Source organism: Pelophylax lessonae (genome assembly GCF_965119305.1).
Source record: "Pelophylax lessonae genome assembly, chromosome: 4".
In the NCBI taxonomy this organism is placed as follows: domain Eukaryota; kingdom Metazoa; phylum Chordata; class Amphibia; order Anura; family Ranidae; genus Pelophylax; species Pelophylax lessonae.
The window spans coordinates 297,252,454-297,278,465 of NC_138771.1; the positions used below are offsets into that span (position 1 = coordinate 297,252,454).

A 26,012-nucleotide genomic window follows, 5' to 3' on the forward strand; every position below is an offset into this window, starting at 1 on the left:
GGTCTTGGATTTCTGTATCAGTTAAATGCTTTTTACATATGTGCATAATGAGTGGAATATAATTTTTAAAAAATATTGATGTAGCACCCTCCTAGGTAGGTGCTAGGTAAAGGCATTGTTTTGCTCCATCTGCTTATCAGGGGAGACTGATCAGTAGTTTTGCCTGTTAAAATGTGTCCATGTGTGATTTACTTGGTCTGAGGGAGTGTCCCCACTGTATCCAATAGGGGAGCCTGTTGGACAGTGGAGGAAACCCAGCCAGTGGCACACAGGCTTTTGTGGCTGTCCCAGTGAGAGGTCACAAAAGTGGTGCATCCTGGGATAGGTCATAAAAACCAGGGGCACATGTGACAGGGCATCTTTGGGTGGGAAGCCAGGTCCCAGGAGGAGGGTGACGGTTTGTTTCTCCTCCTGTCAGCAAGGAAGGTGGTCACAGGCAGTCGGCCTAGTGGACCAAGTGTGTGATGCCGAGCCAGGAGGTCCAGGATACTGACAAATGGAGCTGAAGGCAGAGCAACCGAGGGAAAAACAGTGTCCGTGAGTACCGGGAAGCTTGCCAGGGGTCTGCCCAGGAAGGGAACCACTCCAGGGGAGAGTCAGTGGACAAGTGGCTAGCATGCACGGGAAGTGAGAGAGGGGGTGCCAAGTCAGGACCCTGAAGAGAAATAAAGTCAGGAACCTATGAGATGGACGGTGATGTTAAGGCTACACTATCCAGCTGATCAGAGCTTTGCCATTAAGTGTGTGTCTATTCCACAGGAGTGGGAGGCAATTTTTCTGTTGAGTGTACTAACCATTGGGTGTCTGCACAGTGATTGGTGGTGGATTTAATGGTGTCACATCCCAGCACTTGGATACCAGGGTTCTTCAGCTCATACCTACGGATCCTCTCTCTCGTCTTCATAGACATTTTCATTATATGATTCTATGGACTATATTGTGGTTTTATTTAGTTTTAGCGCCACTGAATTCTATTAGTGTGCTAGTAGGCATACTTATGTGAGTTCTTATTTATATAATTGTATTATATTTGACTTTGTAATTACTATCATCAATTTAAATATGTTAAACTTATCAGGACCTTTTTTTTCTCTATAGGCAAAAACGCAGATAATCCTTTTTTTGGTCAATGATTTTATAAGGGCAATAGATCGGAGTATCCCCACCCTAAAGGTGAACTGAAAACACTTAACCATCTAAAAAATTTGTGTTACTTATCCCAGAATGCAAAACCAATCCGCCTGAAGAGAACACACATTGGCAGCGCTACATAGAATTCTAATAATCTCCGAAGAGATTTCAGATAAACAAATGTTCAGAAAACAGTTCTCAAACTACACAGTCCTTGGTTGACAGTCTTTGTCCTTCACCGATGTATTTCCCCTAGGCAATGCACAATCACCATCAGGACTTTGTATACTGCACCTTTAAAGAACTCAAATCACTGGTTCCACTGCACCGCTTACTGCCAGAGATAAGATGGCTCACACTCCTCTTAAATCCACACAATGTCCCTTCTCTGTGCAGTGGTTTTGCACAGGGCAGCCTGGATCCTCCTATTCTCGGGTCCCTCTTCGCTGCTCCTGGCCCCTCCCTCACATCGAGTGCCCCACAGCAAGCCGCTTGGTATGGGAGTACCTGAGCCAAGCGACAGCTCCGTATGTCTATTGTCTATTCAGACACAAAGATGCCGTTTTGCCCTACCCCCCTCTCTCCCCTAATTGGCTGACTGATAGCAGCGGGAGCCAATGGCGCGGCTGCTGTGTCTCAGCCAATCGGGAGAGAGAGCCACAGACGGCCGAAAGACTTGTGGACATCACTAAACTTCAGTAGAATAAATGGATTTTTGTAAAATCTTACCGTAAAATCCTTTTCTCTTAAGCTCATTGACAGACGCAGTCCTCTTGATTAATAACACATTGGGTTATACTGCCCTCTACAGGAGTAGGACACTAGCCGGAAGGAAAACGTTCTGGCCACACCTTAGGGGCAGTCCCAGAGGGTATATCCTCTCTCTCTCTGCTACAGGAAGTCAGTTATGTCACAAAGCAGGGTTTAACCCAGACCCAACTCAAAAACAGAGGGGCGGGTATTACGTCTGTCAATGAGCTTAAGGGAAAAGGATTTTACAGTAAGATTTTACAAAAATCCATTTTTCTCTGTCGCTCATTGACAGACGCAGTCCTCTTAATTAATAACACATTGGGACGTCCCAAAGCAGTGCCACAAATGAGGGGTGGGATAACAGAAATAAAAATTTAAATCCAGAAGGCCCAACCGGTGCCGACTAGAAGTCTTAAAGGCTCATCAAACCAAGGATGAGACTCAACTGAAAACCCAACAGAAAAAAACCCTCGAGGTAGACCACCGGTCTCCTCAAATTGCTGCTCAACCCCCTGTTGCAGAAAGGCCAAAATTCGGGTCACCGAATAGGTACGTGGGGGAAATCCAAGAGATTCACACCACGCAATATAAGCCTTCCATGTGCGATAATAGACTTTGCTGGAAGTCGCTTTCCTTGCATTAGAGTAGGAATAACTGAAGCTGACAATCCCTTGTACTTCAGTACCTGGGTCTCAATGGCCAGGCCGTTAAAGCCAGCGATTGTAAAGCAAGATGGAAGATCGGTCCTTGAGACCGCAGATCCTCTCTGAGAGGAAATCTCCAAGGAGCGTCCGCGACCGGCCTGCCCAGGTCGGCGTGCCCGGCTTGACGAGGCCAGTCCGGAATTACCAGGACCACCTCTATCCTGCGGAGAAGTTTCAGCAGCAACTTGAGAGGAGGGAAGACATACAGTAGCTGATACTGCCCCTACGGGGTGATCAGCGCGTCTGCTGCGTCCGCTAGAGGATCGCGGGCGTGGGCTACAAACCTCCGCACCTTCCTGTTGAGCCAAAATGCCAACAGATCCACCTCCAGGTGCCCCAATGAAAGCACATCTGGTGAAATCATTGGTGATTGACATAAGCCACAGCCGTGGCGTTGTCTGACTGGATCCGAACCAGGCTGCCCTAGAGCTGCTCGGTCCAGAAAATCAGACAAAGTCTGATCTCTCTCAGTTCCCACACATTTATCAGAAACTTGAATTCTATCGGAAGTAGTGACTTCCCCTGGCTGAGCATTGGAGACCGAAGCCACCAGACCAGAGACTCCCTGGTCCGCTCGCTCAACCGGATCCGATTCCTGGAGGGAAATGGGAACGATCTTTGGAAAAAATGAAGAAAACGTTCTGCTCAAGGAACGGAAACTACCGCCCCTTGTAGCATACGAATGTTGGAAGGGAAGAATCGCACCGGTAGAAGTGATTGACACTCGATCTTGTATCCCGACTGTATGATCCCCTGAACCCCTTTGTCCGGGATTCAGGAAAGCCATGGATCTGGAAACCGGTGAAGACGTTCCCCCACCCCAGAGATGGGTGGGGGCGCACCTTCAGGATGTATTGGTTTTATCTTCAGGTTTGGCTGAGCCGGACTTTTGTTTACCCGACCAGCGCCCTTTGAAACCCCCTGAGGGGGCTTTGGAGCCCTTCTCGCTCGCCCCAGCGGAGCGAACAAACCTTTTATGAGCTGAAAAGGAAGGTCCTCGCCTGTTACGAGGTCCTTTACCCTTAGCAGTCTGCGGCAAAAAAGTGCTCTTGCCCCCAGTGACATCCTTTATGATCTCGTCTAAGGTGGCCCCAAACAGGCGATCCCCCTGAAAAGGGAGATTAGCCAAAGCTTTCTTGGAACCTTGATCCGCCGACCAGCACTTTAACCACAACACACGTCTGAGGACCACTGCTGACATCGATGCATGCCCTAACAAGGGAGTGGCATCCAGAGCGGCGTCACAGACGAACTGTAGTCCTTGTATAATTTGCTCCATCAAATCAGATGCTGCTGGGGGGGATACTTCTCCCCTTTAAGTCACGGCGTACCAATTTGGCCCATTCTGTCAATGTTTGTGAGACTAAACCAATGGCAACCACTGGCCTAAAGGTTGACCCTATCAGGGAAAAAAATGGTGCGGGATTCCGCTTCCACTTTTCGATTCACTGGATCCTTAAAGGACAGAGCGTCCTCCAACGGGATAACAGTGGCTTTATTTAGTCTGGAAATCGGTGGGTCCACCACTGGTGGTACCGTCCATTTTTTAATGAGGGATTCCTCAAACGGATAGCGCCTAGCAATGCGTTTGGAAATAGCAAGGGTTCGTTTCGGATGATCCCATTCCTCAATTTTATTACCAAAGCATTTGGGTAAAGGAAAAACCTTCGCTATCTTGGTAGGCTTACTGGTACCAAAAGGAATTTCCATGTCGGTTACCTTTGCCGGTGTAACCTCAAGTCTTAAGGTTTCCCGGACAGACACAACTAGTGCGTCCACCAACGCTTCTTCATGTGCTATGGCGGAGGCAGAGACGTCCTCCTCACTGTCTGATTACCTGAAACAACAGCCCCAGAAGAGAGACCTGCAGCTGCGATGACCAGCTCAGAATCTGTATCTGAAGTATCAGATGAAATAGGGGTAGGCGGGGGTCGCTTTCTGGACCCCCGTCCCTGACAGGCCACCTCCACCCGGGATACCAAAGACTCCAAAACTGCTCATAATGCATCAATCACAAGTGGGGCACTGGAGGGTCCTGTGGCCACCTCGAGGGGATCAGGTGGGGATACATGTGTGGCAGGGTCCATGATTATACAAGACACTTGCCAGCAAAAAAAAAAAAAAAAATTAATAATTGCAATGAAAAAAAACTTTTTTTTTTTTTTTTGTTATAATCCCCCAGCGCAACAGCGCCCCTCAGTGTTACCTGCTTTGGACCCCACAGAGAGAGAGAGAGAGACCCCAAGGCTCACCACCTGATGCACAGAAGTTTCTATCAACCTGCCCCAGCCCTGTCTGTTACAGACAGGAAGTCTTTGGCTCCTTTTCCCGGGTAAAGGAGGCGGCTCCGCCCCTTTACACGCCCTCCGGCGCCTCCCAATTACTCCTCGAGGTGTTTGGTCATCTCAAACATGGCCGCCCCCATGCTGGAGACACGAGGCTACGCCAAGATGACGGCCCAGCGCGACCTGCGGGAAGATGGCGGCGGCCTGTGGAGGATGGCAGCGGCTTGTGGCAAGATAGCGGCGGCCTGCGGGAGGTAGTCACCGGCCTGTACGGCCTGCGGGAGGATGGCGGCCTGCGGGAGGATGGCGGTAGTCCAGGCACAGGCATCAGCCTGTATTGCAACCTTATCAGGTAGGATGCTATCACCCTTATACATGGCCATCATCACAGTAATGCCCCATTGACTTCAGTCATGGTCGCTTAACAGTGCTCACTCATACAGTGACTTTAGATAGTCAGCTCCCAAACCAAGCCTCCTGGTTTCTTATTCACAAAATCACACTCAATTGGGGGATCTGTGACACCTGTTATAGGATAGAGGGGGGGACCCAGAAACATGAGCGTCTGACCATCCCAGGGAGGGGCCCGTATCCACCAACACACCCGTCAGGGGGAGAGGGGGAACATTCTACTCACCATACCGGAACAGGCGGGCGCCAACTCCTGACAGAACCCCTCTCCACCGAGTTGGGGGGGCTGTCGACCAATACGGACGCCGTGACTCAGTTTCCAACTGGTCGTCGGTGTCCAGGCGAGACGTTTAACTCGCAGGGTCAGTCCCCATCCAGTGGGACTATGTCGCGGCCGACCCAGCACGGAGCTAGGGCCTGCACGCGCTCGCAGGCTGACTGGGGTGACCACTGGATCTCAACATCCAGCCCGTCGCCCAGTTTCAGCGTACTTGCTTGAAGATCTCACAGGAACACTGGAGAAAAAAAGCTGCCTAAAAAAAAGGTTTTTCTAAAAAATCTTGCCAGGACCAAAGATCCCAGCAAGGAACTTAGGTCCTTACTCCTAACTAGACAGAAAAAACTGACTTCCTGTAGAGAGAGAGGATATACCCTCTGGGACTGCCCCTAAGGTGTGGCCAGAACGTTTTCCTTCCGTCTAGTGTCCTACTCCTGTAGAGGGCAGTATAACCCAATGTGTTATTAATCAAGAGGACTGCGTCTGTCAATGAGCGACAGAGAAATTGAGTTTGCAGTAAAGAGCCAATTTCCTTTACCTACTACCAGTCACCCTAGCTGACTATGTAAGGTCAAGCAACCAGACCCTATAACACAAAAAGCATATAAATATTCAGGTAAAAAAAACATATACTTATAATAATTAAGAATATTTATGAATTTTCTTATTCTGGAGTTCGTCCTTACATGGTTCCTCTGTTAAAGCTGAATTCCAGTCAATGCTTACAGTTAGTGAGGCTCCAAGATAAGAAAATATTTTCCAATATTTTCCATATAGAAATGTGTAGTCTTACTTGAATCTTGGTGCGCTTTTTGTTTTTCTAAATCTGTGCAGCAATCCAGTGTAAAACGTTACCTCTCTGCAGGAGCTTCCCATAAGGACCAGTCACTGCCGCTCTCACTCTATGTATACAGTGACTTGTCTTCTATTGGTCTCCCTCCGGTAGTTATCTGCAGGCATTCTGTAGCAGGTAATCCTGCTGGTTCCCTGCAACAGCTCTAATCTCTGCACAGGTTATGTGCAACACAAAGGTTACTGCTATTTTATATGGCAACATCTGAGTTGCAAAGGTGTTTGGGGCACAGAGATTGTATTAATATACTCTGTAGTTACTGAGGAATATATTTTAAATGAAAGTTTTTGTGCACAAAGTTCAGCATTGATAAGCTCCCCTTTTATTAAAAAAAAAATAAAAGAAAAAAAAATAATATTACACATCTTTTTTCAGGTAAAAAAAATGTGCATTTATTTATTTTATATTTTTTTACACTGAAGCCTGTAAAGCATTGCACCCAAGATTATCAGATCACTGGTGCAATGCCAAGAACCTGCAGACTCTCGCTCAACTGTCTCCCCGTGCCTCCCATACAGGCAGGCAGTTACTGAACTGCAGAAGAATCAACGAGCTACAAGAGTGCTTACCAGCATCCTCCTACAAGCTGCCAACTGCAGTGCCCGACGGTACCTGTAGTTCATTCATGTAACAGCGAGGAGAAGAACACCAACCTGCTATCAGGATGGGAGGGGGCGGGGGCTCTGAGGAATTGGGAAAACAGGAGGCAAGAGTTGTAACATGTAACATGTTTCAAAAGGTGAACTTCTCTTTCAAGCCATTATAATTTGTTAGCTATGCAGGTGGGCCTCAAGAAAACATCCACAAGCCTTTTTATATTCAATAATGCAAGTTACTTAAACAGTCCAGGGTTTAAAAGCAAACATGATATTTTATTCTAAGAGACATCGGTGGACAACTTCAAAGCTGGAGATCACAACTGAGTTCTAAAGGTGTGTAAGCTATCCCAATAGCTCCAAATTCATAAACATTAACAAAAAAAATGGAGTTCTGGTCCTTTTCTGTTTGCAAACAATCTTGTACAAGCTGTAAGAGAAGCATGTTTAGAGCCGGTGTAACGTGAGAATTACCTACCCCGTGAGAAAAACCTACCCTCGTCACTTCCGGCCAGGAACAGCTGAGCAGCGCAGCAGTGCGCATGCTCACAGCCCCGGATACCTAAAGGAACAACTGAGGAGCGGACTAGTGCGCATGCGCACTAGTAGAAAAATATCACGGTGTACCGTTAAAAAAACCTACCCACGCGGCGGTTACATAAAACAGCTGTGCGGCAATACGAGTCATCTCCGCTCCTGTCCCGGTCACTTCCCTGCTCTTGGCAAGTAAATATAAAAGCAGCTCTCGGCTCCGTGATTTATGTTTTCGTACACCCGCCGCCGCTTTTATATTTACTTGCCGAGAGCAGGGAAGTGGCAGGGACAGGAGCGGAGATGACTCTTATTGCAGCACAGTTGTTTTAATGTACCCGCTGCATTCCATACAGTGCCGTACACCGGAAGTGACGAGGGGTAGGTTTTTCTCACGGGTAGGTAATTCTCACGGAACACCGGTCCACACTAGCGCGACTGGTCAGGCGACTTGTCAGCCTGACAAGTTGCGCTCCCTCGCGGTCCATTGACCGCTACAGGACCCGTTCTAATAGGAGCGACACAAGTCGCTCCGACTTAGAAAAAGGGTCCTGTACTACTTTGGGGCGACCTCGGAGCGACTTGCATAGACTTCCATTATGTGAAGTCCATGCAAGTCGCTCCGAAGTCGTGGTGCATAGGAATGCACAAGTCGCCCCCGAAGTAGTACAGAGTCGTGTCGCCCCAGTGTGAACCGAGCCTTAGAGATAAACAGTACAGTGCAAAAGTTTTAGGGTCCTTTCACACGGCCGCTCCGCTGCTTTCCGTGTGTCCGCAAATCATCCTATTTTTTTGCGGATGATTTGCGGACATCAATGTAAGTGAATGGCACTGCGGATGTCAGCGGAATACCATCCGCTGACACCCGATTTTCCTCCTGTCAGTTCTGTTCCGTTTTTACGAAGGGAACAGAACCCTATTTTTCCTTCCGTGTAAAAAACGGAAAGGAAGGAAAATCGGATGTCAGCGGTGTCATCCGCAGTGCCATATACTTACATTAGGTCCGCATATCATCCGCAAACGGATGGGATGATATGCGGGCACACGGAGCGGATGACAGAAATGTCATCCGCTCCGTGGAAAAAGAAAAAAAAAAAGTCCCGCAGCGGACCTTTCACACGGACCTTAGGCAGGTGCGAAGAAATGCTATAAAGTAAGAATGCTTTTAAAAATGTATATTTTAGTTGTTTATTTTTTAGTTGTTTGTTTTTATCAAATGTACACAATGCAAAGTGAGCACACAGAAGAAAAATCTAATTCAAACCAATATTTAGTGTGAATACCATTCAAACCACCCTCAATTCTTACATTTGCACAAAACCAGGCATTTTTTAGGATTCAGGTGTATGATTAACCACTTATATCAAGGAGCATCTATTTCATATTCATTTATATCAGCTGTGTTTGGCCCACAGCTATCACATGGTACTTTGCCAATCACAACACCCTGTACCATGTGATTAACTGTAGCCAATCACAGATCACTCTAGATCAAAGCGGTCATGAATGGTTAACCCATTAGAAAAAAAAAAACCCTCATCACCCTCCTCCATAGTACAGTGTAACTATGGTGACACTGAACTACTGAAAGTATAAAAAAAAAAGTAAAAAAAATGTATTTTAAAAATAGATTTTGTGATATTTAAAATATACTGTCACCAGTGTCCCTGGTCACCACCCACACCAGTCATATAACAAAGTACTGCACTGGTGACAGTATATAAAAAAAAAAAATGTATTCAATTTCTTCATTTTTTTAAAAATGGTGACCAAAAAACTGTAAACTTCAAATAACTAACCATGTCCTTTACTAAATGCTTCCGTCTGTCTACTTTCCAAAAAAGGGGTCATTTGGGGGGGAATTCGTACTATTCTAACATTTAAGGGCCTCAAAAAATGGCTGTTAGTACATCAGAATTTATGTATTTTCAAACATATCTACCATAATTAGTCAACGCTACAACTTTCACACAAACCAATATATTGTATATACTTACTGGGATTTTTTTTTTTTTTTATTAACCAAAGACATGTATCAAAATACATTTTGGCTTGAAATGACAAAATTTGATTTTATTGGATAGGTTTTATGACAAAAGTAAAAAAAAAAATCATTTTTTCCCCCCATAAAATTTTGGTCTTTCATTTATATTGTAAAAAGTAAAAAAAAAAAAAAAAACAGTGGTGATCAAATACCAAAAGAAAGCTTTATTTGTGTGGAAAAAAAATGCAAAAAATATAATTTGTGTACAGTGTTGCATGACCACACAATTGCCAGTTAAAGTAGCGCAGTGCTGAACAGCAAAAATGAAAAGGGTAAAACCTTGTAGAGCGGAAGTGGTTAAGATCCATCTTCAGTGTAATGAACAAGGAGTCCTGGAAGTGATGGTTTAGCACCCACAGAGCCCTGATGTCAACATAATGACTGTCTGGGATTACATGAAGAGACAGAAGGATTTGAGGCAACAGATATTTACAGAAAATCTGTGGTTAGTTCTCCAAGATGTTTGGAGCAACCTACCTGTCAAGTTACTTCAAAAAGTGTGTGCAAGTGTACCTAGAAAAATTGATGCTGTTTTGAAGGTAAAGGGTGGTCACAACAAATATTAATTTGATTTGGATTTCTCTTCTGTTTATTAACTTTCCATTTTGTGAATTGATAATAAAACTATTAACAATTCCATTTTGAAAGGATTTTTCATTTACAGCATTTTTTACACCTGCCTAAAACTTTTGCACAGTATTGTAGATTTTAGATATATAGTTAATAACTAAATGGGGTCAAATACCCACTACCCCATTTCCCTCTATTCATAACTTACCTTGTGACTGCTGCTGTGTTGAAACTGAATACATTGCACAGATGTCTTATGAGCACCAACTGTTTTAATTGGAGAGTTTAACATTCTTAAGTCGTAAAGGTAAATTTTCCCACGAGAAGAGCCAACTGCCAGTGTAGCTCCATCTGGCATAAAGTCTACAGCAGTCAAAGGTGATTCGGCTACCACTGTTTGAAGAAGACTAAATGTAAAAGAACACAGTTAAAAATAACCATTACACATGGAAATTAGAGAGGCATTATGCATGTTCAGTTATCATGTTTGTTATACCTTGCATGATCATTTTGCACAAAAAAAAGCAGATCTGTATATTGCTTCTAAAAATGTATATATGGTTAAGCAATAAAGGGCTAGGAACCTTTGAAAGCAACAGTCTGCAGCAATGGCCACAAATCTTACTGCTGTTAGAATGAATTATACAAAAAAAAAACAAAAAAAAAAAAACACATTTTTAGAAAAGGAAACTTGCAACAAATTATATATATATATATATATATATATATATATATATATATATATATATATACATATACACACACACACACACAGTATATACATATACACCCACAGGTCCTTGCTGGTCACTGCAAGAAGGGTTAAAGAGGAACTTCAGGAATGAAACAAGTTACAACCGCTTGCAGCAGTGCCCCTCTCCCTGCAAGAGTAAATATGCTTGTTAAATCTAGGGATGCACAGATAAATGAGAAATACTTGACTCTGCCACTGGCAGGACCCTTGATTTTTAAGACAGGTATTCCATAGCATCCTCTCTAAGGAGCTTCAGAATGCAGTACCAAGCTAGCCCCCACCGCCCCAGTGTACACAGTTATGCCAAGGCCCACCCACAAACTGGAGCCTAAGGCTCCATGCACACAGGGCGTCATAAAAACGTGCTCCAAAGCTGTTTACATAACGCCGGGAAACAGCAGCTGTAAAAACGTGCTTTCAGTAGCTTTTTCTACTAGCGTTATTGCACGTTTGGCCACAGTAGCTGTTAGCAGCGTTTTTTTCTGCCTCCATTCAAAATCAATGGTTCCCTATGGGAGCCTATTGATTTGAATGGAAGTCACACCGCAGGTCGGATCAGGGTGATCCGACTTGCGGTGCGACCTGCATTGTGAGAATCTTGAGGGGGAACTCCACGCCAAAATGGGGAAAAAAAACGGCGTGGGGTTCCCCCCCAGGTTCCAAACCAGGCCCTTCGGATCTGGTATGGAATTTGAGGGTAGCCCCGCGCCGAAAAAACGGCGTGGGGTCCCCCCCAAAATCCATACCAGACCCTTATCCGAGCATGCAGTCCGGCATGCCAGGAAAGGGGAGGGGACGAGCGAGCGGCCCCACCCCCCCTGGATCATACCAGGCCACACGCCCTCAACATGGGGGGGGTGTGGGTGCTTTGGGGCAGGGGGGGCTCTGCACCCCGCACCTCAAAGCACCTTGCCCCCATGTTGATGAGGACAAGGGCCTCATCCCCACAACCCTGGCCGGTGGTTGTGGGGGTCTGCGGGCAGGGGGCTCATCGGAATCTGGAAGCCCCCTTTAACAAGGGGGCCCCCGATCCCGGACCCCCTCCCTATGTGAATGGGTATGGGGTACACTGTACCCCTACTCATTCACCCCATAAAATGCAGTGTATGGAAATGACGACAGGAGACGTTTTGGAAAATTTATTAAAAATCTTCATCCGGCTCTTGTCCTCTCCGGGGGTCTTCTCCTCTCCGAGGGTCTTCTGCTCTTTTGCTGTCCGCCCTTGTCTTCTCCTCTCCGGGGTCTTCTGCTGTCTTCTCCTCTCCGGGGGTCTTCTGCTGTCTTCTCTCCGAGGGTCTTCTGCTCTTATGCTGTCCGCCCTTCTTGTCTTCTCCTCTCCGGGGGTCTTCTGCTGTCTTCTCCTCTCCGAGGGTCTTCTGCTGTCCGCCCTTCTGCTGTCCAATCTTCTTGTCTTCTCCTCTCCGGTCTTCTGCTCTTTTGCTGTCGGCTGTCGGCTGTCCTCCTTCCTCCGGTCCTCCTCCGACGACGTCTTCAGCGATTATGCCGGCCTCTGGTCTCTGCAGCTTATTATATAGCCATTAGGGGCGTGGCCGCCAGATGACGTCATCGGGAGACCACGCCCCCTTGTGTCACAGATGACGTCATCTGTGACGTCTTCTGCTGTCCGCCCTTCTGCTGTCCAATCTTCTTGTCTTCTCCTCTCCGGTCTTCTGCTCTTTTGCTGTCGGCTGTCGGCTGTCCTCCTTCCTCCGGTCCTCCTCCGACGACGTCTTCAGCGATTATGCCGGCCTCTGGTCTCTGCAGCTTATTATATAGCCATTAGGGGCGTGGCCGCCAGATGACGTCATCGGGAGACCACGCCCCCTTGTGTCACAGATGACGTCATCTGTGACAAAAGGGGGCGTGGTCTCCCGATGACGTCATCTGGCGGCCACGCCCCTAATGGCTATATAATAAGCTGCAGAGACCAGAGGCCGGCATAATCGCTGAAGACGTCGTCGGAGGAAGACCGGAGGAAGAAGGACAGCCGACAGCCGACAGCAAAAGAGCAGAAGACCGGAGAGGAGAAGACAAGAAGATTGGACAGCAGAAGGGCGGACAGCAGAAGACCCTCGGAGAGGAGAAGACAGCAGAAGACCCCCGGAGAGGAGAAGACAAGAAGGGCGGACAGCATAAGAGCAGAAGACCCTCGGAGAGAAGACAGCAGAAGACCCCCGGAGAGGAGAAGACAGCAGAAGACCCCGGAGAGGAGAAGACAAGAAGGGCGGACAGCAAAAGAGCAGAAGACCCTCGGAGAGGAGAAGACCCCCGGAGAGGACAAGAGCCGGATGAAGATTTTTAATAAATTTTCCAAAACGTCTCCTGTCGTCATTTCCATACACTGCATTTTATGGGGTGAATGAGTAGGGGTACAGTGTACCCCATACCCATTCACATAGGGAGGGGGTCCGGGATCGGGGGCCCCCTTGTTAAAGGGGGCTTCCAGATTCCGATGAGCCCCCTGCCCGCAGACCCCCACAACCACCGGCCAGGGTTGTGGGGATGAGGCCCTTGTCCTCATCAACATGGGGGCAAGGTGCTTTGAGGTGCGGGGTGCAGAGCCCCCCCTGCCCCAAAGCACCCACACCCCCCCCCATGTTGAGGGCGTGTGGCCTGGTATGATCCAGGGGGGGTGGGGCCGCTCGCTCGTCCCCTCCCCTTTCCTGGCATGCCGGACTGCATGCTCGGATAAGGGTCTGGTATGGATTTTGGGGGGGACCCCACGCCGTTTTTTCGGCGTGGGGCTACCCTCAAATTCCATACCAGATCCGAAGGGCCTGGTTTGGAACCTGGGGGGGAACCCCACGCCGTTTTTTTCCCCATTTTGGCGTGGAGTTCCCCCTCAAGATTCTCACAGTGCAGGTCGCACCGCAAGTCGGATCAGGGTGTGACTTCCATTCAAATCAATAGGCTCCCATAGGGAACCATTGATTTTGAATGGAAGAAAAAAAACGTATAACGTGGCTTAACGCACGTTAAGCAACGTTATGGAGCCTTATGGAGCCTTTAGCAGCGTCAGACGTTTTTTGCAGCTTGACGCTGGAGCTCCTGAACCCACAGTTCCTGGGTTTTTTTTGGAGCTGTAAAACGCCCATGCCACTTGGAGCTCCTAAAAGCTCTATGTGTGCATGAGGCCATAGAATAACATGGATGGGCGTTCTGCAGCTGCAAAAAAAAAAAACGTCTGACGCTGCTAACAGCAGCTGTAAAACATCCAGTGTGCATGAGGCCTTAGGGGGGAAGAGGACAGGGTGTCAGAGGAATCAGGTAAACAATGGCTGTTCAACTACTCCTAGACAAAACAAGCGTTTTTTTTTCTGTTACATTTCCAGAGTTCAGCTTTAAAGGGCCTCTATATATTCTCTTTTAAAATTATTCACCACTGTGTATATATGAGGTTAATGACATCAATGCATGTGAACATTTTAGAACATTTTTTTCCTATACTATATATATATATATATATATATATATATATATATATATATATATATACACACACACACATACATATACACACACACACACATATACACACACACATAAGTTAGGCTTGCTATGCTTCCTGCTTAAAAACTTGCACAATGATGGACCTTAGCTGCTCTCACTCCATTTTGCGACTATGGGTCAGCTGAGAACCCAAAGGATACATTTAACACACAGACTCCCTAGGTGGTTTACCCAAGCAATTGATCACACTTTAAGGCTAGGTTCATACTTGAAACGAATGTGGCTGACAACATGGGTCCGGCGCGTCCCTGTTCTCATTTCAGGGACGAATCAGGCCCAAATTTTTGGCTGAAGTTGGACCTGAAACGGAGCCAAAGACACACATAAGCCCTGTGCAATTCGCTCCGCAGCCACCCCCGGAGATGTGAGAGCTGGTCACACTCTCTTGTCATGCGAATTGGATGTGAGGAAACCCACATCCAATTCCCATAAGAACCCAGCTTAAGAGCTCTTCAGCAAGGATCCTGAATGTACACACACACAATGTCATTAATAACAATGTCAAATTAACATTTAAATATCCTCTAGACCCCTGGTGCCCAACACATGGCTTGCTCAGCCTCTCTGTGGGGCCCGCAGGCTATTGGGCACCATATTAACAGCAGAGTAGAGGTATTTCCGCCCACAATACAAGTAAAGTCCTGACCCAGAGAGAGGGAGAGAGCGGTGCAGAAAGGTGTTCCATAGTTAGTGAGGCTGAAAAAAGACACAAGTCCATCCAGTTCAACCTATGTGTGTGTGTTTGCTTTTAACCGTACATTGTATACCCCTGTATGTTGTGGTCTTTAAGGTGTCCATCCAATAGTTTTTTGAAACTATCAATGCTCCCCGCTGATACGACTGCTTGTGGAAGAGAATTCCACATCCTTACCGCTCTTACAGTGAAGAACCCCTTACGCACTTTAAGGTTAAACCGCCTTTCCTCTAGTTTTAGTGAGTGGCCACGTGTCTTATTGTATTCCCTTACTCTAAATAGTTTGTTCCTTATGCTAGGGTCGCCAGTACAGTATTTGTACATTGATATCATATCCCCCCTCAAGCGTCTCTTCTCCAGAGAGAACAAGTTCAGTGCTTGTAGTCTTTCCTCATAGCCGATGTCCTCCATTCCCCTAATTATTTTTGTTGCCCTTCTCTGGACTTTCTCCAGTTCCAGCACATCCTTCCTGAGGACCGGTGCCCAGAACTGGACAGCATACTCCAGATGTGGCCGGACCAGAGTCTTGTAGAGTGGAAGAATAATCTCTTTATTTCTGGAGTGAATCCCCTTTTTTATACAACCCAGTATTCTGTTGGCTTTGCTTGCAGCGGCTTGGCATTGCATGCCACTTCCAAGCCTGTTGTCTACCAGTACCCCCAGGTCCCTTTCCATCCTAGACTCACCCAGAGGTTCCCCCCCTAGTGAGTAGCTTGCTTTCTGGTTTCTGGCCCCCAAGTGCATTACTTTACATTTTTCTACATTAAATCTCATCTGCCATGTAGTTGCCCACCCCGTTATTTTGTTCAGGTCTGCTTGCAAGATTTCCACATCCTGCATAGAAGATATTGGCATGCCTAGTTTAGTATCATCTGCAAATACTGAGATTGTACTAGATATCCCCTCCTCTAGATCATTTATGAATAAATTAAACAGGATTGGTCCCAGGACAGAACCCTGGGGGACCCCACTTTCCACACCCGCCCAATCCGAGTACTCCCCATTAATCACCACCCTCTGTACTCTCCCCTGGAGCCAGTTCTCTATCCAGGTACTCACCTTATGGTCCATACCTACCTTACTTAGTTTGTACAGTAAGCGTTTGTGGGGAACGGTGTCAAAGGCCTTTGCAAAGTCCAGATACACCACATCCACAGGCTTACCTTTATCTAAGTGGCAGCTCACTTCATCGTAGAAGGTTAATAGATTGGTTTGGCATGAACGGTATAGGTAAGGAATCAATAATGGGGGGCAGGAGGATGTCAGTAACATTCACTGCCACTGTCCACCAAGGCAAGAAAGGGGTGGGTAAAATGCACTGCCACTGACCACTATGGGTTGAGTTAATAGTACTTATACCAGTGCTGGTGGATGTTATCACAGTCACTGACACCAATGTTGGGGGTTACTTTTGCATCCACCTTCCATTTAACTATGTTTTCCCTTTATAATGGTTTACTTTGAAAGTTTGTGTTTAAAGCTTGTGAAATAATATATATATATATATAAAAAAAAAAAAAAATGACAAAAAGAATTGTGATGATGCTTTTCAATTTCAAGGTAGAAACAAGCATGAGAAGAAATAGGTCTTGTACAATCTTTCATGGCTGACATATCTGCCAAAAGTTCATGTCATCCCATACGCAGAATGTATGGATCTGGAAATTCTATATAAACAACATCTATCACATGACATGTCCATTATGTTATACGTACATCACCAGACCAAGCGCTCCATCCTAACTGCAGAATGGAAAAGTCCATGAAAAAAATCAGGGTAACCGCAGGTGTTTATTACATCACAAAACCCAGTGAAGGAGGCAAGTTAGGATCTTGGTTGTATATTTATTTAATTTTTTATTTTTTATCCCTTGACAGGTACTCTTGTGGAGGGATCTGGGGGTCTACAAGACCCCAAACCCCTCCTCTGCACTTACAAGCATTCAAAACTTCAAGTTGGCTGTTTTGAATGCTGTTTTTTTTTTTTTAAATGGCGCCGAGTACTCGGAAGTGATGTCATGACATCACTTCCAGGTTTTTACATGGAGACCCGATCAGAGCCAAATGCGGCTTTGATCGAGTCTTCGGCAGCTGTGCAGGCTGGTTGCCCGGGCAAGCCGCGGAATGCGGCGGGGGGGGGGGGGGGGGCGTCCCCTCCCGCACCTTGCAATGACAGCTGCATCGGTTGTCATTACAAGACAGCCGACCGTCGGCTATGGATGCCGGTACAGGAGTGATGCCTCTAGCTGCAGGCATCACTCCGGGGCAAGCACTTTCCGGAATATCAGCAATAAGGTGGCCGATTCCGATATATCAGGGAAAGTGCATATCGGCCCTCGATATATCGGCTTTGCCGATAATCGGTCGATCACTAGTGTATAGATATAAATAAAAAAAAAAAAATTGAGCTTTTGTAAGAACTTACCGTAAAACTCTGACAGTCGCAGCCCGTTCTGTATACCTTCACGGGTTGGTAAAGCGCTCTCTGCAAGAGTAAGCTAGGCAGTAAAAGGTTAACAAAGAAAAACTTTACACTGGGACACACCTCCAGGGGGCTGTCCCTCAGCAATTATCCTGCACAGTAAGCACTGTTCTCTAGTTTAGTAGCAAGCGAGGGGCGGGGGCTTCGACTGTCAAGAGGACTCGGAGAAAAGAGTTTTAAGGCAAGTTCTTACAAAAACTCAATTTTCTCTTACGTCCTCTGACAGTCACAGCCCGTTCGGTATACCTTCACGAGCGGGACGTCCCAAAAGCAGTGCAGGTGTGAGGGGTGGGAAGACACAACCTACAGACAAGGTAACGTGTCAACCAGGCCAGAGAAAAAACCGAGCCAACAGGGCAACAGAAGCTCAATAGGAGCTCACTCAGAACAAAAAAAAACCCAGAGAAGAGACGCAACAACACGTCTCTTCAAACCGACGCACTCAAAACCTTGCGGCCAAAGGAAGCATCCGAGGATGCCATCACATCAAGTTTGTAAAATTTTGTGCAAGTGTGCACAGGCGACCAGGTCACCGCTTGGCATACCCGAGCCACAGAAGCCTAATGGCGAAACGCCCAAGAGGCACTGACAGCTCTAGTAGAATGTGCCCTCACATAGAAAGGAGGCACCTGACCTTTTTGTGACTAGGCCTGAACAATAGTCTGTCTGATCCATTTGGAGATGGTTACAGCGGGCACAGCCGAACTCTTCAGAGGTCCCTCAGGAAGGACAAACAGGGAATCAGACATCCTAAAGGACTCCGTGGCAGACAGGTAAACCCTGACCGCCCGGACCACATCCAAGGAGTGTAAGGCAAATTCCTTGGGATTCTTGGGTTTCGCACAGCGAAGGTAAGACAATATCTTTGTTGAGGTGGAGTCAGATGCCACCTTGGGAAAAAAAGATGGATTGGGTTTCAAGACCACTTTATCTCTATGAACAACCAGATAAGGTGATCTGCGAGACAGAGCCGCCAACTCAGACACTCTGTGAGCAGAGGTGATAGCCACTAGAAAGGCAACTTTCTGGGACAACACAGGCAGAGGAATCTCTCGGTTTTCAAAAGGAGGGGGCCGTTGTAGAATGAACAAAACCAAATTCAGGTCCCACGAAGGCAAAGGAGCCTTCCGCGGGGGAGCCAGACAGCGCATTCCTTGAATAAAGGTGCGAATCAAGGAATTAGTCACCAGGGGAAGCTGGAAGAAAATGGCTAAGGCCGACAACTGACCCTTTAACATGGCCAGTGCCAAGCGCCGATCCACACCTTCCTGCAGGAAGGCCAAAATCCTCGCCATCGAGAAGTAGCGTGGATGAAACTCTTGCGATTCACAGCAGGCAATATACGCCTTCCAGGTACGAAGGTAAATCTTCCCGGAGGTAGCTTTCCGTGCCTTCAGTAAGGTAGGAATGACAGCATTCGAGATGCCCTTGTCTCTCAAAACGTGGATTTTAACCGCCACACCGTTAAAGCCAGACTGTAAAGCAGGATGGAAGATCAGCCCTTGACAGTAAAACGTCTCTCAGCCAAAGCAGCCAAGGAGGCTCAATGTCTGCGTACCACGTCTGACGCGGCCAGTCTGGGGCCACCAGAATTACCTGTACCCATTCCGACGCCAACCTGCGGAGGAACCTGGATAACAGCTGAATCTGAGGTAAGGCATAAATCAGCTGATACTGGTGCCAGGGCACCACCAAAGCGTCCGTGGCCTCCGCCAGAGGATCGCAGGCTCTGGCCACTAACCTTCCCACCTTTTTGTTGAGACGGGACGCAAACAGATCCACGTCCAGAGTCCCCCACCGGGCACATAGGAGGCGAAACACCTCTGGATGCAGGGACCACTCCCCCTGGTCCAGGGACTGGCGACTCAGATAGTCCGCCTCCAGTTTTCTACACCCGGAAAGTGGACAGCCGAAACCACTGGAATGTGCGTCTCGGCCCAATACAGGATCTCTGCCACTTCCTTGGCCGCCCGGGCACTCTTGGTGCCCCCTTGGTGATTGACGTAAGCCACCGCTGTGGCGTTGTCCGTCTGAACACGAACCAGGTGACCCTGTAGTCGAGTCGTCCAATGGAACAAGCAGAGCTTGATTTCTCCAAGGCGTTTATCGGCAAGGAGGATTCCACCGCCGACCACGTCCCCTGGCACAAAACGTGTCCAGAACTCCACCCCAGCCCGCCACGCACTTTGCCCTCCTCTCTGGCACAGTGAACAGATTTCAACAAAACCCCCGAAACCTGTCCCGATGAGACACCGGGACAAGCACCCTCTGAGCAAGACGGTCCTGAACCGCGTGGTGCAGGTCCTGCAGACGCCCCGGAGGCAAATTAAGATTTTGGGAAAAAATCTGTCCGCCGGCCGGGAAGGGAATTCGATCTTGCATCTTGATCGAATGATTTCCTGAACCCACCTGTCCGAAACTCGGAGCAGCCAAAGTTGGAGAAAACCGCGCAAACGGCCCCCCACTCCAGAAATGGGTGAGGACGCCCCTTCAGGCAGAGGCGGACTGACCCGCCGAGCCGGCACAGCCTGACTTCTACTTCAATGCCCAGAGCTTCTTCTGACTGCCCTGGGCCTTGAAGGGCTTGCCCTAGGATTGGTTCCGAAAGGCATGAAAAGGACCCCTGAGTGGATCTAGGCGCAGAACCCCGCTTGCCTCGAAAGGACTTGTTCGTCGGGTTCTGGGGCAGCAAGTGCTCTTACCCCCTGTGACGCCCGTCACCAGGGTATCCACCGCCTCGCCATAAAGGCGAGAGCCAGCATAGGGAAAACCAGCAACGGTTTCCTGCGAGGACTGGTCAGTCGACCAGCTTTTCCGCCACATCAGCCGCCGGTGAAGCACTAGAGAGGCGAGCCACTAAAGGGCCCTCATGTAAGGCCGCATCACACAAAGGCCGCATCACACAAATACATGATTCCTTGGCAAATTTTATCCACCATTTCCAGCCGGGCAGGCGGAACATCAGACACGAGGTTGCTCCTAGGCACCTTAGTCCATTCCGCCATCGCCTGAGCCACCAAAACGGACGCGAAAATGGGTCTTAGCCAAGAGCCCGCCACCGAATAGGAATGGCGGGCAAGAGATTCCAAATGCCGGTCCGCAGGATCCCGGAAAACCGGGGTATCCTTAGCAGAAACCAGTGTAGCCTTGTTTAACACGGCCACGGTGTGATCAACCTGTGGAGGCACACCCCATCGTGATTCCATAGCCGGAGCAAAGGGATAAAGCAAGTTGAACCGACTAGGCACCAGGAATGGACGTTTTAACGTGCGCCATACTTCATTAACCGTGTAATGAAACTCAGCGGGCCAGGAAAAAACCTGCGCCGACTTGCGGGTCCTGTGGGTCTCAAATGAGGACACCACGCCCGGAGGACTGGGCACATCCTCCTTCCTGACGATAGGCAGAAAGAAACTGAGTTGGGAGTGGTGATGCAGGGGGGGGGGGTATTGACCAGATGGGACAGCCCCCATGGGTGTGTATATGCAAATGCCTTTGTTCTTTTGACTAAGTCTTTATGCCTAGCTGTTCCTGCGGAACGGAAGTCAATACCCAACAGTGATGACTTAGAGGAGGTGGCGACTGTCGGAGGACGTAAGAGAAAAATTGTTTTTAAAAGAAAAAAAAAAAAAAAAAGAAGAACTGAGACATAGGTCCCAGCTGGGAAGACCTAGACCTACTCCTGATGCTAGGCAGCATGAAACTGGAGAACAGTGCTAACTGTGCAGGATAATGGCTGAGGGACGGCCCCCTGGAGGTGTGTCTCAGTGTAAAGTTTTTCTTTGTTTCACTGCCTAGCTTACTCCTGCAGAGCGCGCCATTACCCACTCGTGAAGGTATACCGAACGGGCTGCGACTGTCAGAGGACGTAAGAGAAAATACCTTTTTTTTTTTTTTTTTTAAGTGATCACATTCTCAGCTGCATACAAGCTGGGGGGGGGGGGGGAGAGGAGTAGCAGCACACTGATCTTCCCAGTTAATGGCTGTGCAGAGGGGGGAGTGTCGAGACGAGTCTGATCATCGGAGAACAGGTGGGAAACTGACCACCCTGTGCTCTCCTGCTTAGTGTGGTCAATTTGTATTAGGAAAGCAGAGGGACTGGCAGGAACACTAGGAATTTCACACAAAGGAAGCAATACAAAGAGTGCAGTATACCTTTTCATACAAGTATACGGTACAGCAGGCACATATAAGAAATTTGAAATGCTAGGGTAACAAACATTTTAAAACTGGACTTTACCTAAAATGTTTCTAAGGAAGCAGGGCTAAAGCGCAGACAAGCACCTGTTTTAATCTTTAAAATGTAACCTAAATACCCTGTTAAGCCCATTTGAATTCCAGGTCTAAGCTATGCATGAGGTCTCATCTTGAAACCTAGGTCCTTGCTTTGAGTCATTCATATGTTAGCTCCGCTATTTAACTAGGTGGTAAACCATAACCCTGCAACTTCTCTCAATGGACGACATTTTGGGAGGATTTGCTATAGTCTCTTGTGTTATTTCCATATGGTTGATGGGATGTATGCATGTCCATATGACACCTAGATGTACCTTTTTGTACTAAAGACATTATCTTTTTTATGGTGGCGGAATGTGGTTTGATTTATTATTTTTTGTTACTGCTTTTTTTTTTATTTGATAAAGGCTTTTCATGCAACTTCGATTTGAGTAATAGTGAGTTTTGGTCTAGAAAGCCCAGTGGCTCACATAACTGGAATTTTGACTTTTCTCTTAAGTTAATTGACGGACACAGTCTCTGATGCATACAAGTAGGGTTATGCTGCCCCCTACAGGAGTAGGACATTTAGGCAGAAAAAATTTCTGGCTACGCCTATGCGCAGTCCCAGTGTGTATAACCTCTCTCTTCCTGCATAGGATGTCAGTTTTGTATCAAAGCAGTGTCAGAAAAATAATACCAACCCAACTCAAAATAAAGAGGCGGGTACTGCGTCCGCCAATGAACTTCAGAGAAAAGGATTTTACGGTAAGTGAAAAACTCAGTTCTCTCTATAGTTCATTGACGGACTCAGTCTCTGATGCATATCAGTAGGGACGTCCCAAAGCAGTGCCATAAAATGAGGGATGGGAACAGCAGAAAATAGGTCCCCAAGGCTAAACTTAGCCAACCAAGCAACATATTACTCATCAGAACAAAAGATGAGGCCCACCTGAAAAAAAAACATTAAACACCCTCAAGGAAGGCTAAGAAGCCCCCTTAAACAGCAGCCTTCAAAACTTTGCAGCTAAAAGAGGCATCTGTAGATGCCAGCACATAAACCTTATAACATTTTGTGAAGGTATGAACAGACGACCAGGTAAGCCGCCTTGCAAACCTGAAGCACAGATGCCTGATGGCAAAAAAGCTCAGGAAGCACTAAGCACCCGAGTAGAATGCGCCTTAACAGGGAAAGGAGGAACCTGACCCTTAATTGAATAAGCCTGCATCACTGTCTGCCTGATCCATCTGGAAATAGTCGCAGCAGACGCATGCAGCCCTTTCTTTGTGCAAATTCCTTAGGATGTTTTGGCTTAGGACACAAAGAAGGTAACACGATGTCCTCATTTAAATGAAAACTGGAAACCACCTTCGGAAGGAAGGACGGATCCGGACAAAGTACCACTTTATCCCTGTGAACCACCAAATAGGGAGGTCAGGACAACTCTGCCAGTTCCGACATCCTGCGTGCAGAAGTAATAGCCACCAAGAAGGCCACCTTCTGGGAAAAGGTAAGCAGGGGAATCTCCCGAATATTTTCATAAGGAGGTTTCTAAAGAACCAACAGCACCAAATTAAAGGTCCCAAGGTGGTAAACGAGGTTGCACCCCCTGGATGAAGTTACACACCAGGGAATGGGTGGCTAATGGCCATTGGAAGAAAATTGCCAAGGCCGATACCTGACCCTTGCTAGTACTCAAGGCCAACTTTTGAGCAACTCCCCTTTGAAGGAAGACAAAAATCTGAGCCACAGAGTAAGCATGAGGGGAGCCCAAAGAGACTCACACCATGGAATCACTGAAACAGACAATCCCCTATCCTTCAGCACCTGACTTTCAAACAGCCAAGCCATCAAAGCAAGTGACCGTAAAGCAGGATGGAAGATTGGCCAGAGACAGTAAATCCTCCTAGAGAGGAAGCCTCCAAGGAGCATCTGCGACTAGCCTGACCAGGAATGACCGGAATTCCCTTCCGCCAAGTCATCTTGGCAGCAACTTGAGAGGGGGAAAGGCATACATCAGCTAAAACTGACCTCACAGGGCCACCAGCGCGTCTGCCAGAGGGTCCCAGGAGCGGGCCACAAACCTCTGCACTTTTATGTTGACTCGAGACTCCAACAGATCCACATCTGGAGTGCCCCAACGAAGGCACGACTGCCTGAACACCTGATGGAGAGACCATTCCCCTACATCCAAGGCCTTTCAAGCTGAGGTAATCCGCCAGCCAATTTTTCCACTCCTGGAATGTGAACAGTGGAGAGAGCTGGAACAAAGTGTTCGGCCCACCGAAGGATGCCTGGCACTTCCAAAGCCGCAAGGACACTTTAGTGCCCCCTTGGTGATAGACCTAAGCCACGGCCGTGGCACTGTCCGATTTAATGCGCACCGGACAACCCTGCAGGTGCTCGGTCGAGTGGACTAGGCAAAGCCTGATCACTCTCAGCTCCAAAACATTGATCGGTAACCTGGACTCTTCCAGGGACCAGACTCCCTGAGCAGACAACCTGTCAAGAACCCCTCCCCACCCGGACAGACTGGCATCCATGGTAACAATCGTCCAATACACAGGGAGGAAGGATTCTCCTAGCTTGAGCATTGGGAACCGAAGCCACAATACCAGGGACTTCCTGGTCACCTGGCTCAGCTGGATCTGGTTGTCCAGAGAACTTGGATTCTTGTTCATTTTGAGAAGGATTTCCCTCTGGAGGATCCTCGTGTGGAATGAAGCGAAGGAGACCGCCTTGAAGGACGACACCATCAGTCCCAGAACTCTCATACATCTCAGAAGGGACGACCATTTGCTGGACAGCAGCAGCTGAACCGCGGTCTGGAGTTTTTGAAGTTTTTCTGGAGGAAGAAACACCCTGGCCGAGAACGAGTCCAAAGTCATGCCCAAATAGTCCAGTCTCATGGAAGGGACAAAGGATAACTTCTGAAGGCTCAGAATACAACCAAACTCCTCCAGAGTTCTCATGGTGATCTCCAAATATATTTCCAGCACCATAGGAGACATTACACGTAGAAGAAGATCGTCTAGGTAACCCAGGACCGATATCCCCCGCTGCCACAACAGCGCCAGGACCGGAGCCAAAACTTTTTGAAGACCCGAGAAGCAGAGGCGTGACTAAAGGGTAATGCCACAAACTGATAGTGATCCTCTCCCATGGCAAAACTGAGAAACCATTGGTATCCTGCACATATTGGGATGTGAAGGTAGGCATCTTTGATGTCAATGGAGGCCAGGAAATCCCCCTGATGTAGGGAAGCCACCAATGTGCAAACTAATTCCATCTTGAATTTTTTAACTCGCACGAGGCAATTCAGTGCCTTCAGGTCCAGGATTGGACGCACCCTGCCTTCCTTCCTGGGGACCGTAAATAGGTTTGAATAAAAACCCTGAAAATGTTCCGCGCACGGAACCATTACACCCTGTTGTACCAGATCCTGAACTGCCCCAAAGAGAGCCTGTAAGCGATCCAGGGACAGTCGCACATTGGAAGGAGAAAACCTTACTGGCGGTATGGATCGAAACTCGATCTTGTAACTGGACCGTATGACCTCCTGAACCCATTTATCTTGTATCCGGGACAGCCACAAGTCCGGAAACACGCAACGACGCCCCCCCACCCCAGATATAGGTGAGGGCATACCTTCAGGCTGAGGTGGCCGTGTCCTTCGGTCTGGAGAAACTAGATTTTTGTTTGCCAGACCAGGGTCGTTTGGAACCGTCCGAGGGAGTCTTGAAGGGCTTTGCCTTATCGACTGACCCTGAGGGAAGAAAAAAAACTTGTGTGCTGAGAAGGGGGAACCCCGTCTGTGACGAGGGTCCTTACCCTTGTTAGCCTGTCCTGGGGGGGGGGGGGGGGGGGTACCCTTACCTCCTTGTGAGACTTTTTATAATGTCATCCAGAGTAGCCCCAAACAGTCGATCACCTTGAAAAGGTAGACCAGACAAGGCCTTCTTTGATGTCTGATCTGCAGACCAGCACTTCAGCCAAAGTATACCCCAGAATACCACTGCCGAAACCGGCCCAATATGGGAGCAGTATCCAGCGCAGCATCGCAAACAAATTGCAGCCCGAGCATCAGCTGGTCCAACAGCTCTGCAAAGGCGGGGGGGGGGGGTTCTTTCCCCTCCAGGTCACTGTGTAGCAACTTAGCCCATTCAGTCAAGGTTTGCGAGACAAGGGCAACCTTAAACAC

At 47.9% G+C, this 26,012-nt stretch overlaps 1 protein-coding gene across 1 annotated transcript in view; it reads right to left on the reverse strand.

Moving 5' to 3' along the window:
* NEDD1 (NEDD1 gamma-tubulin ring complex targeting factor) overlaps window positions 1-26,012 on the reverse strand; it is a 198,654-nt gene that overhangs the window by 97,439 nt on the left and 75,203 nt on the right. The window contains exon 7 of the mRNA XM_082254862.1: window positions 10,364-10,562. Coding sequence (XP_082110988.1) covers window positions 10,364-10,562 — 199 coding nt within the window. The remainder of the gene's footprint in view (window positions 1-10,363; window positions 10,563-26,012) is intronic.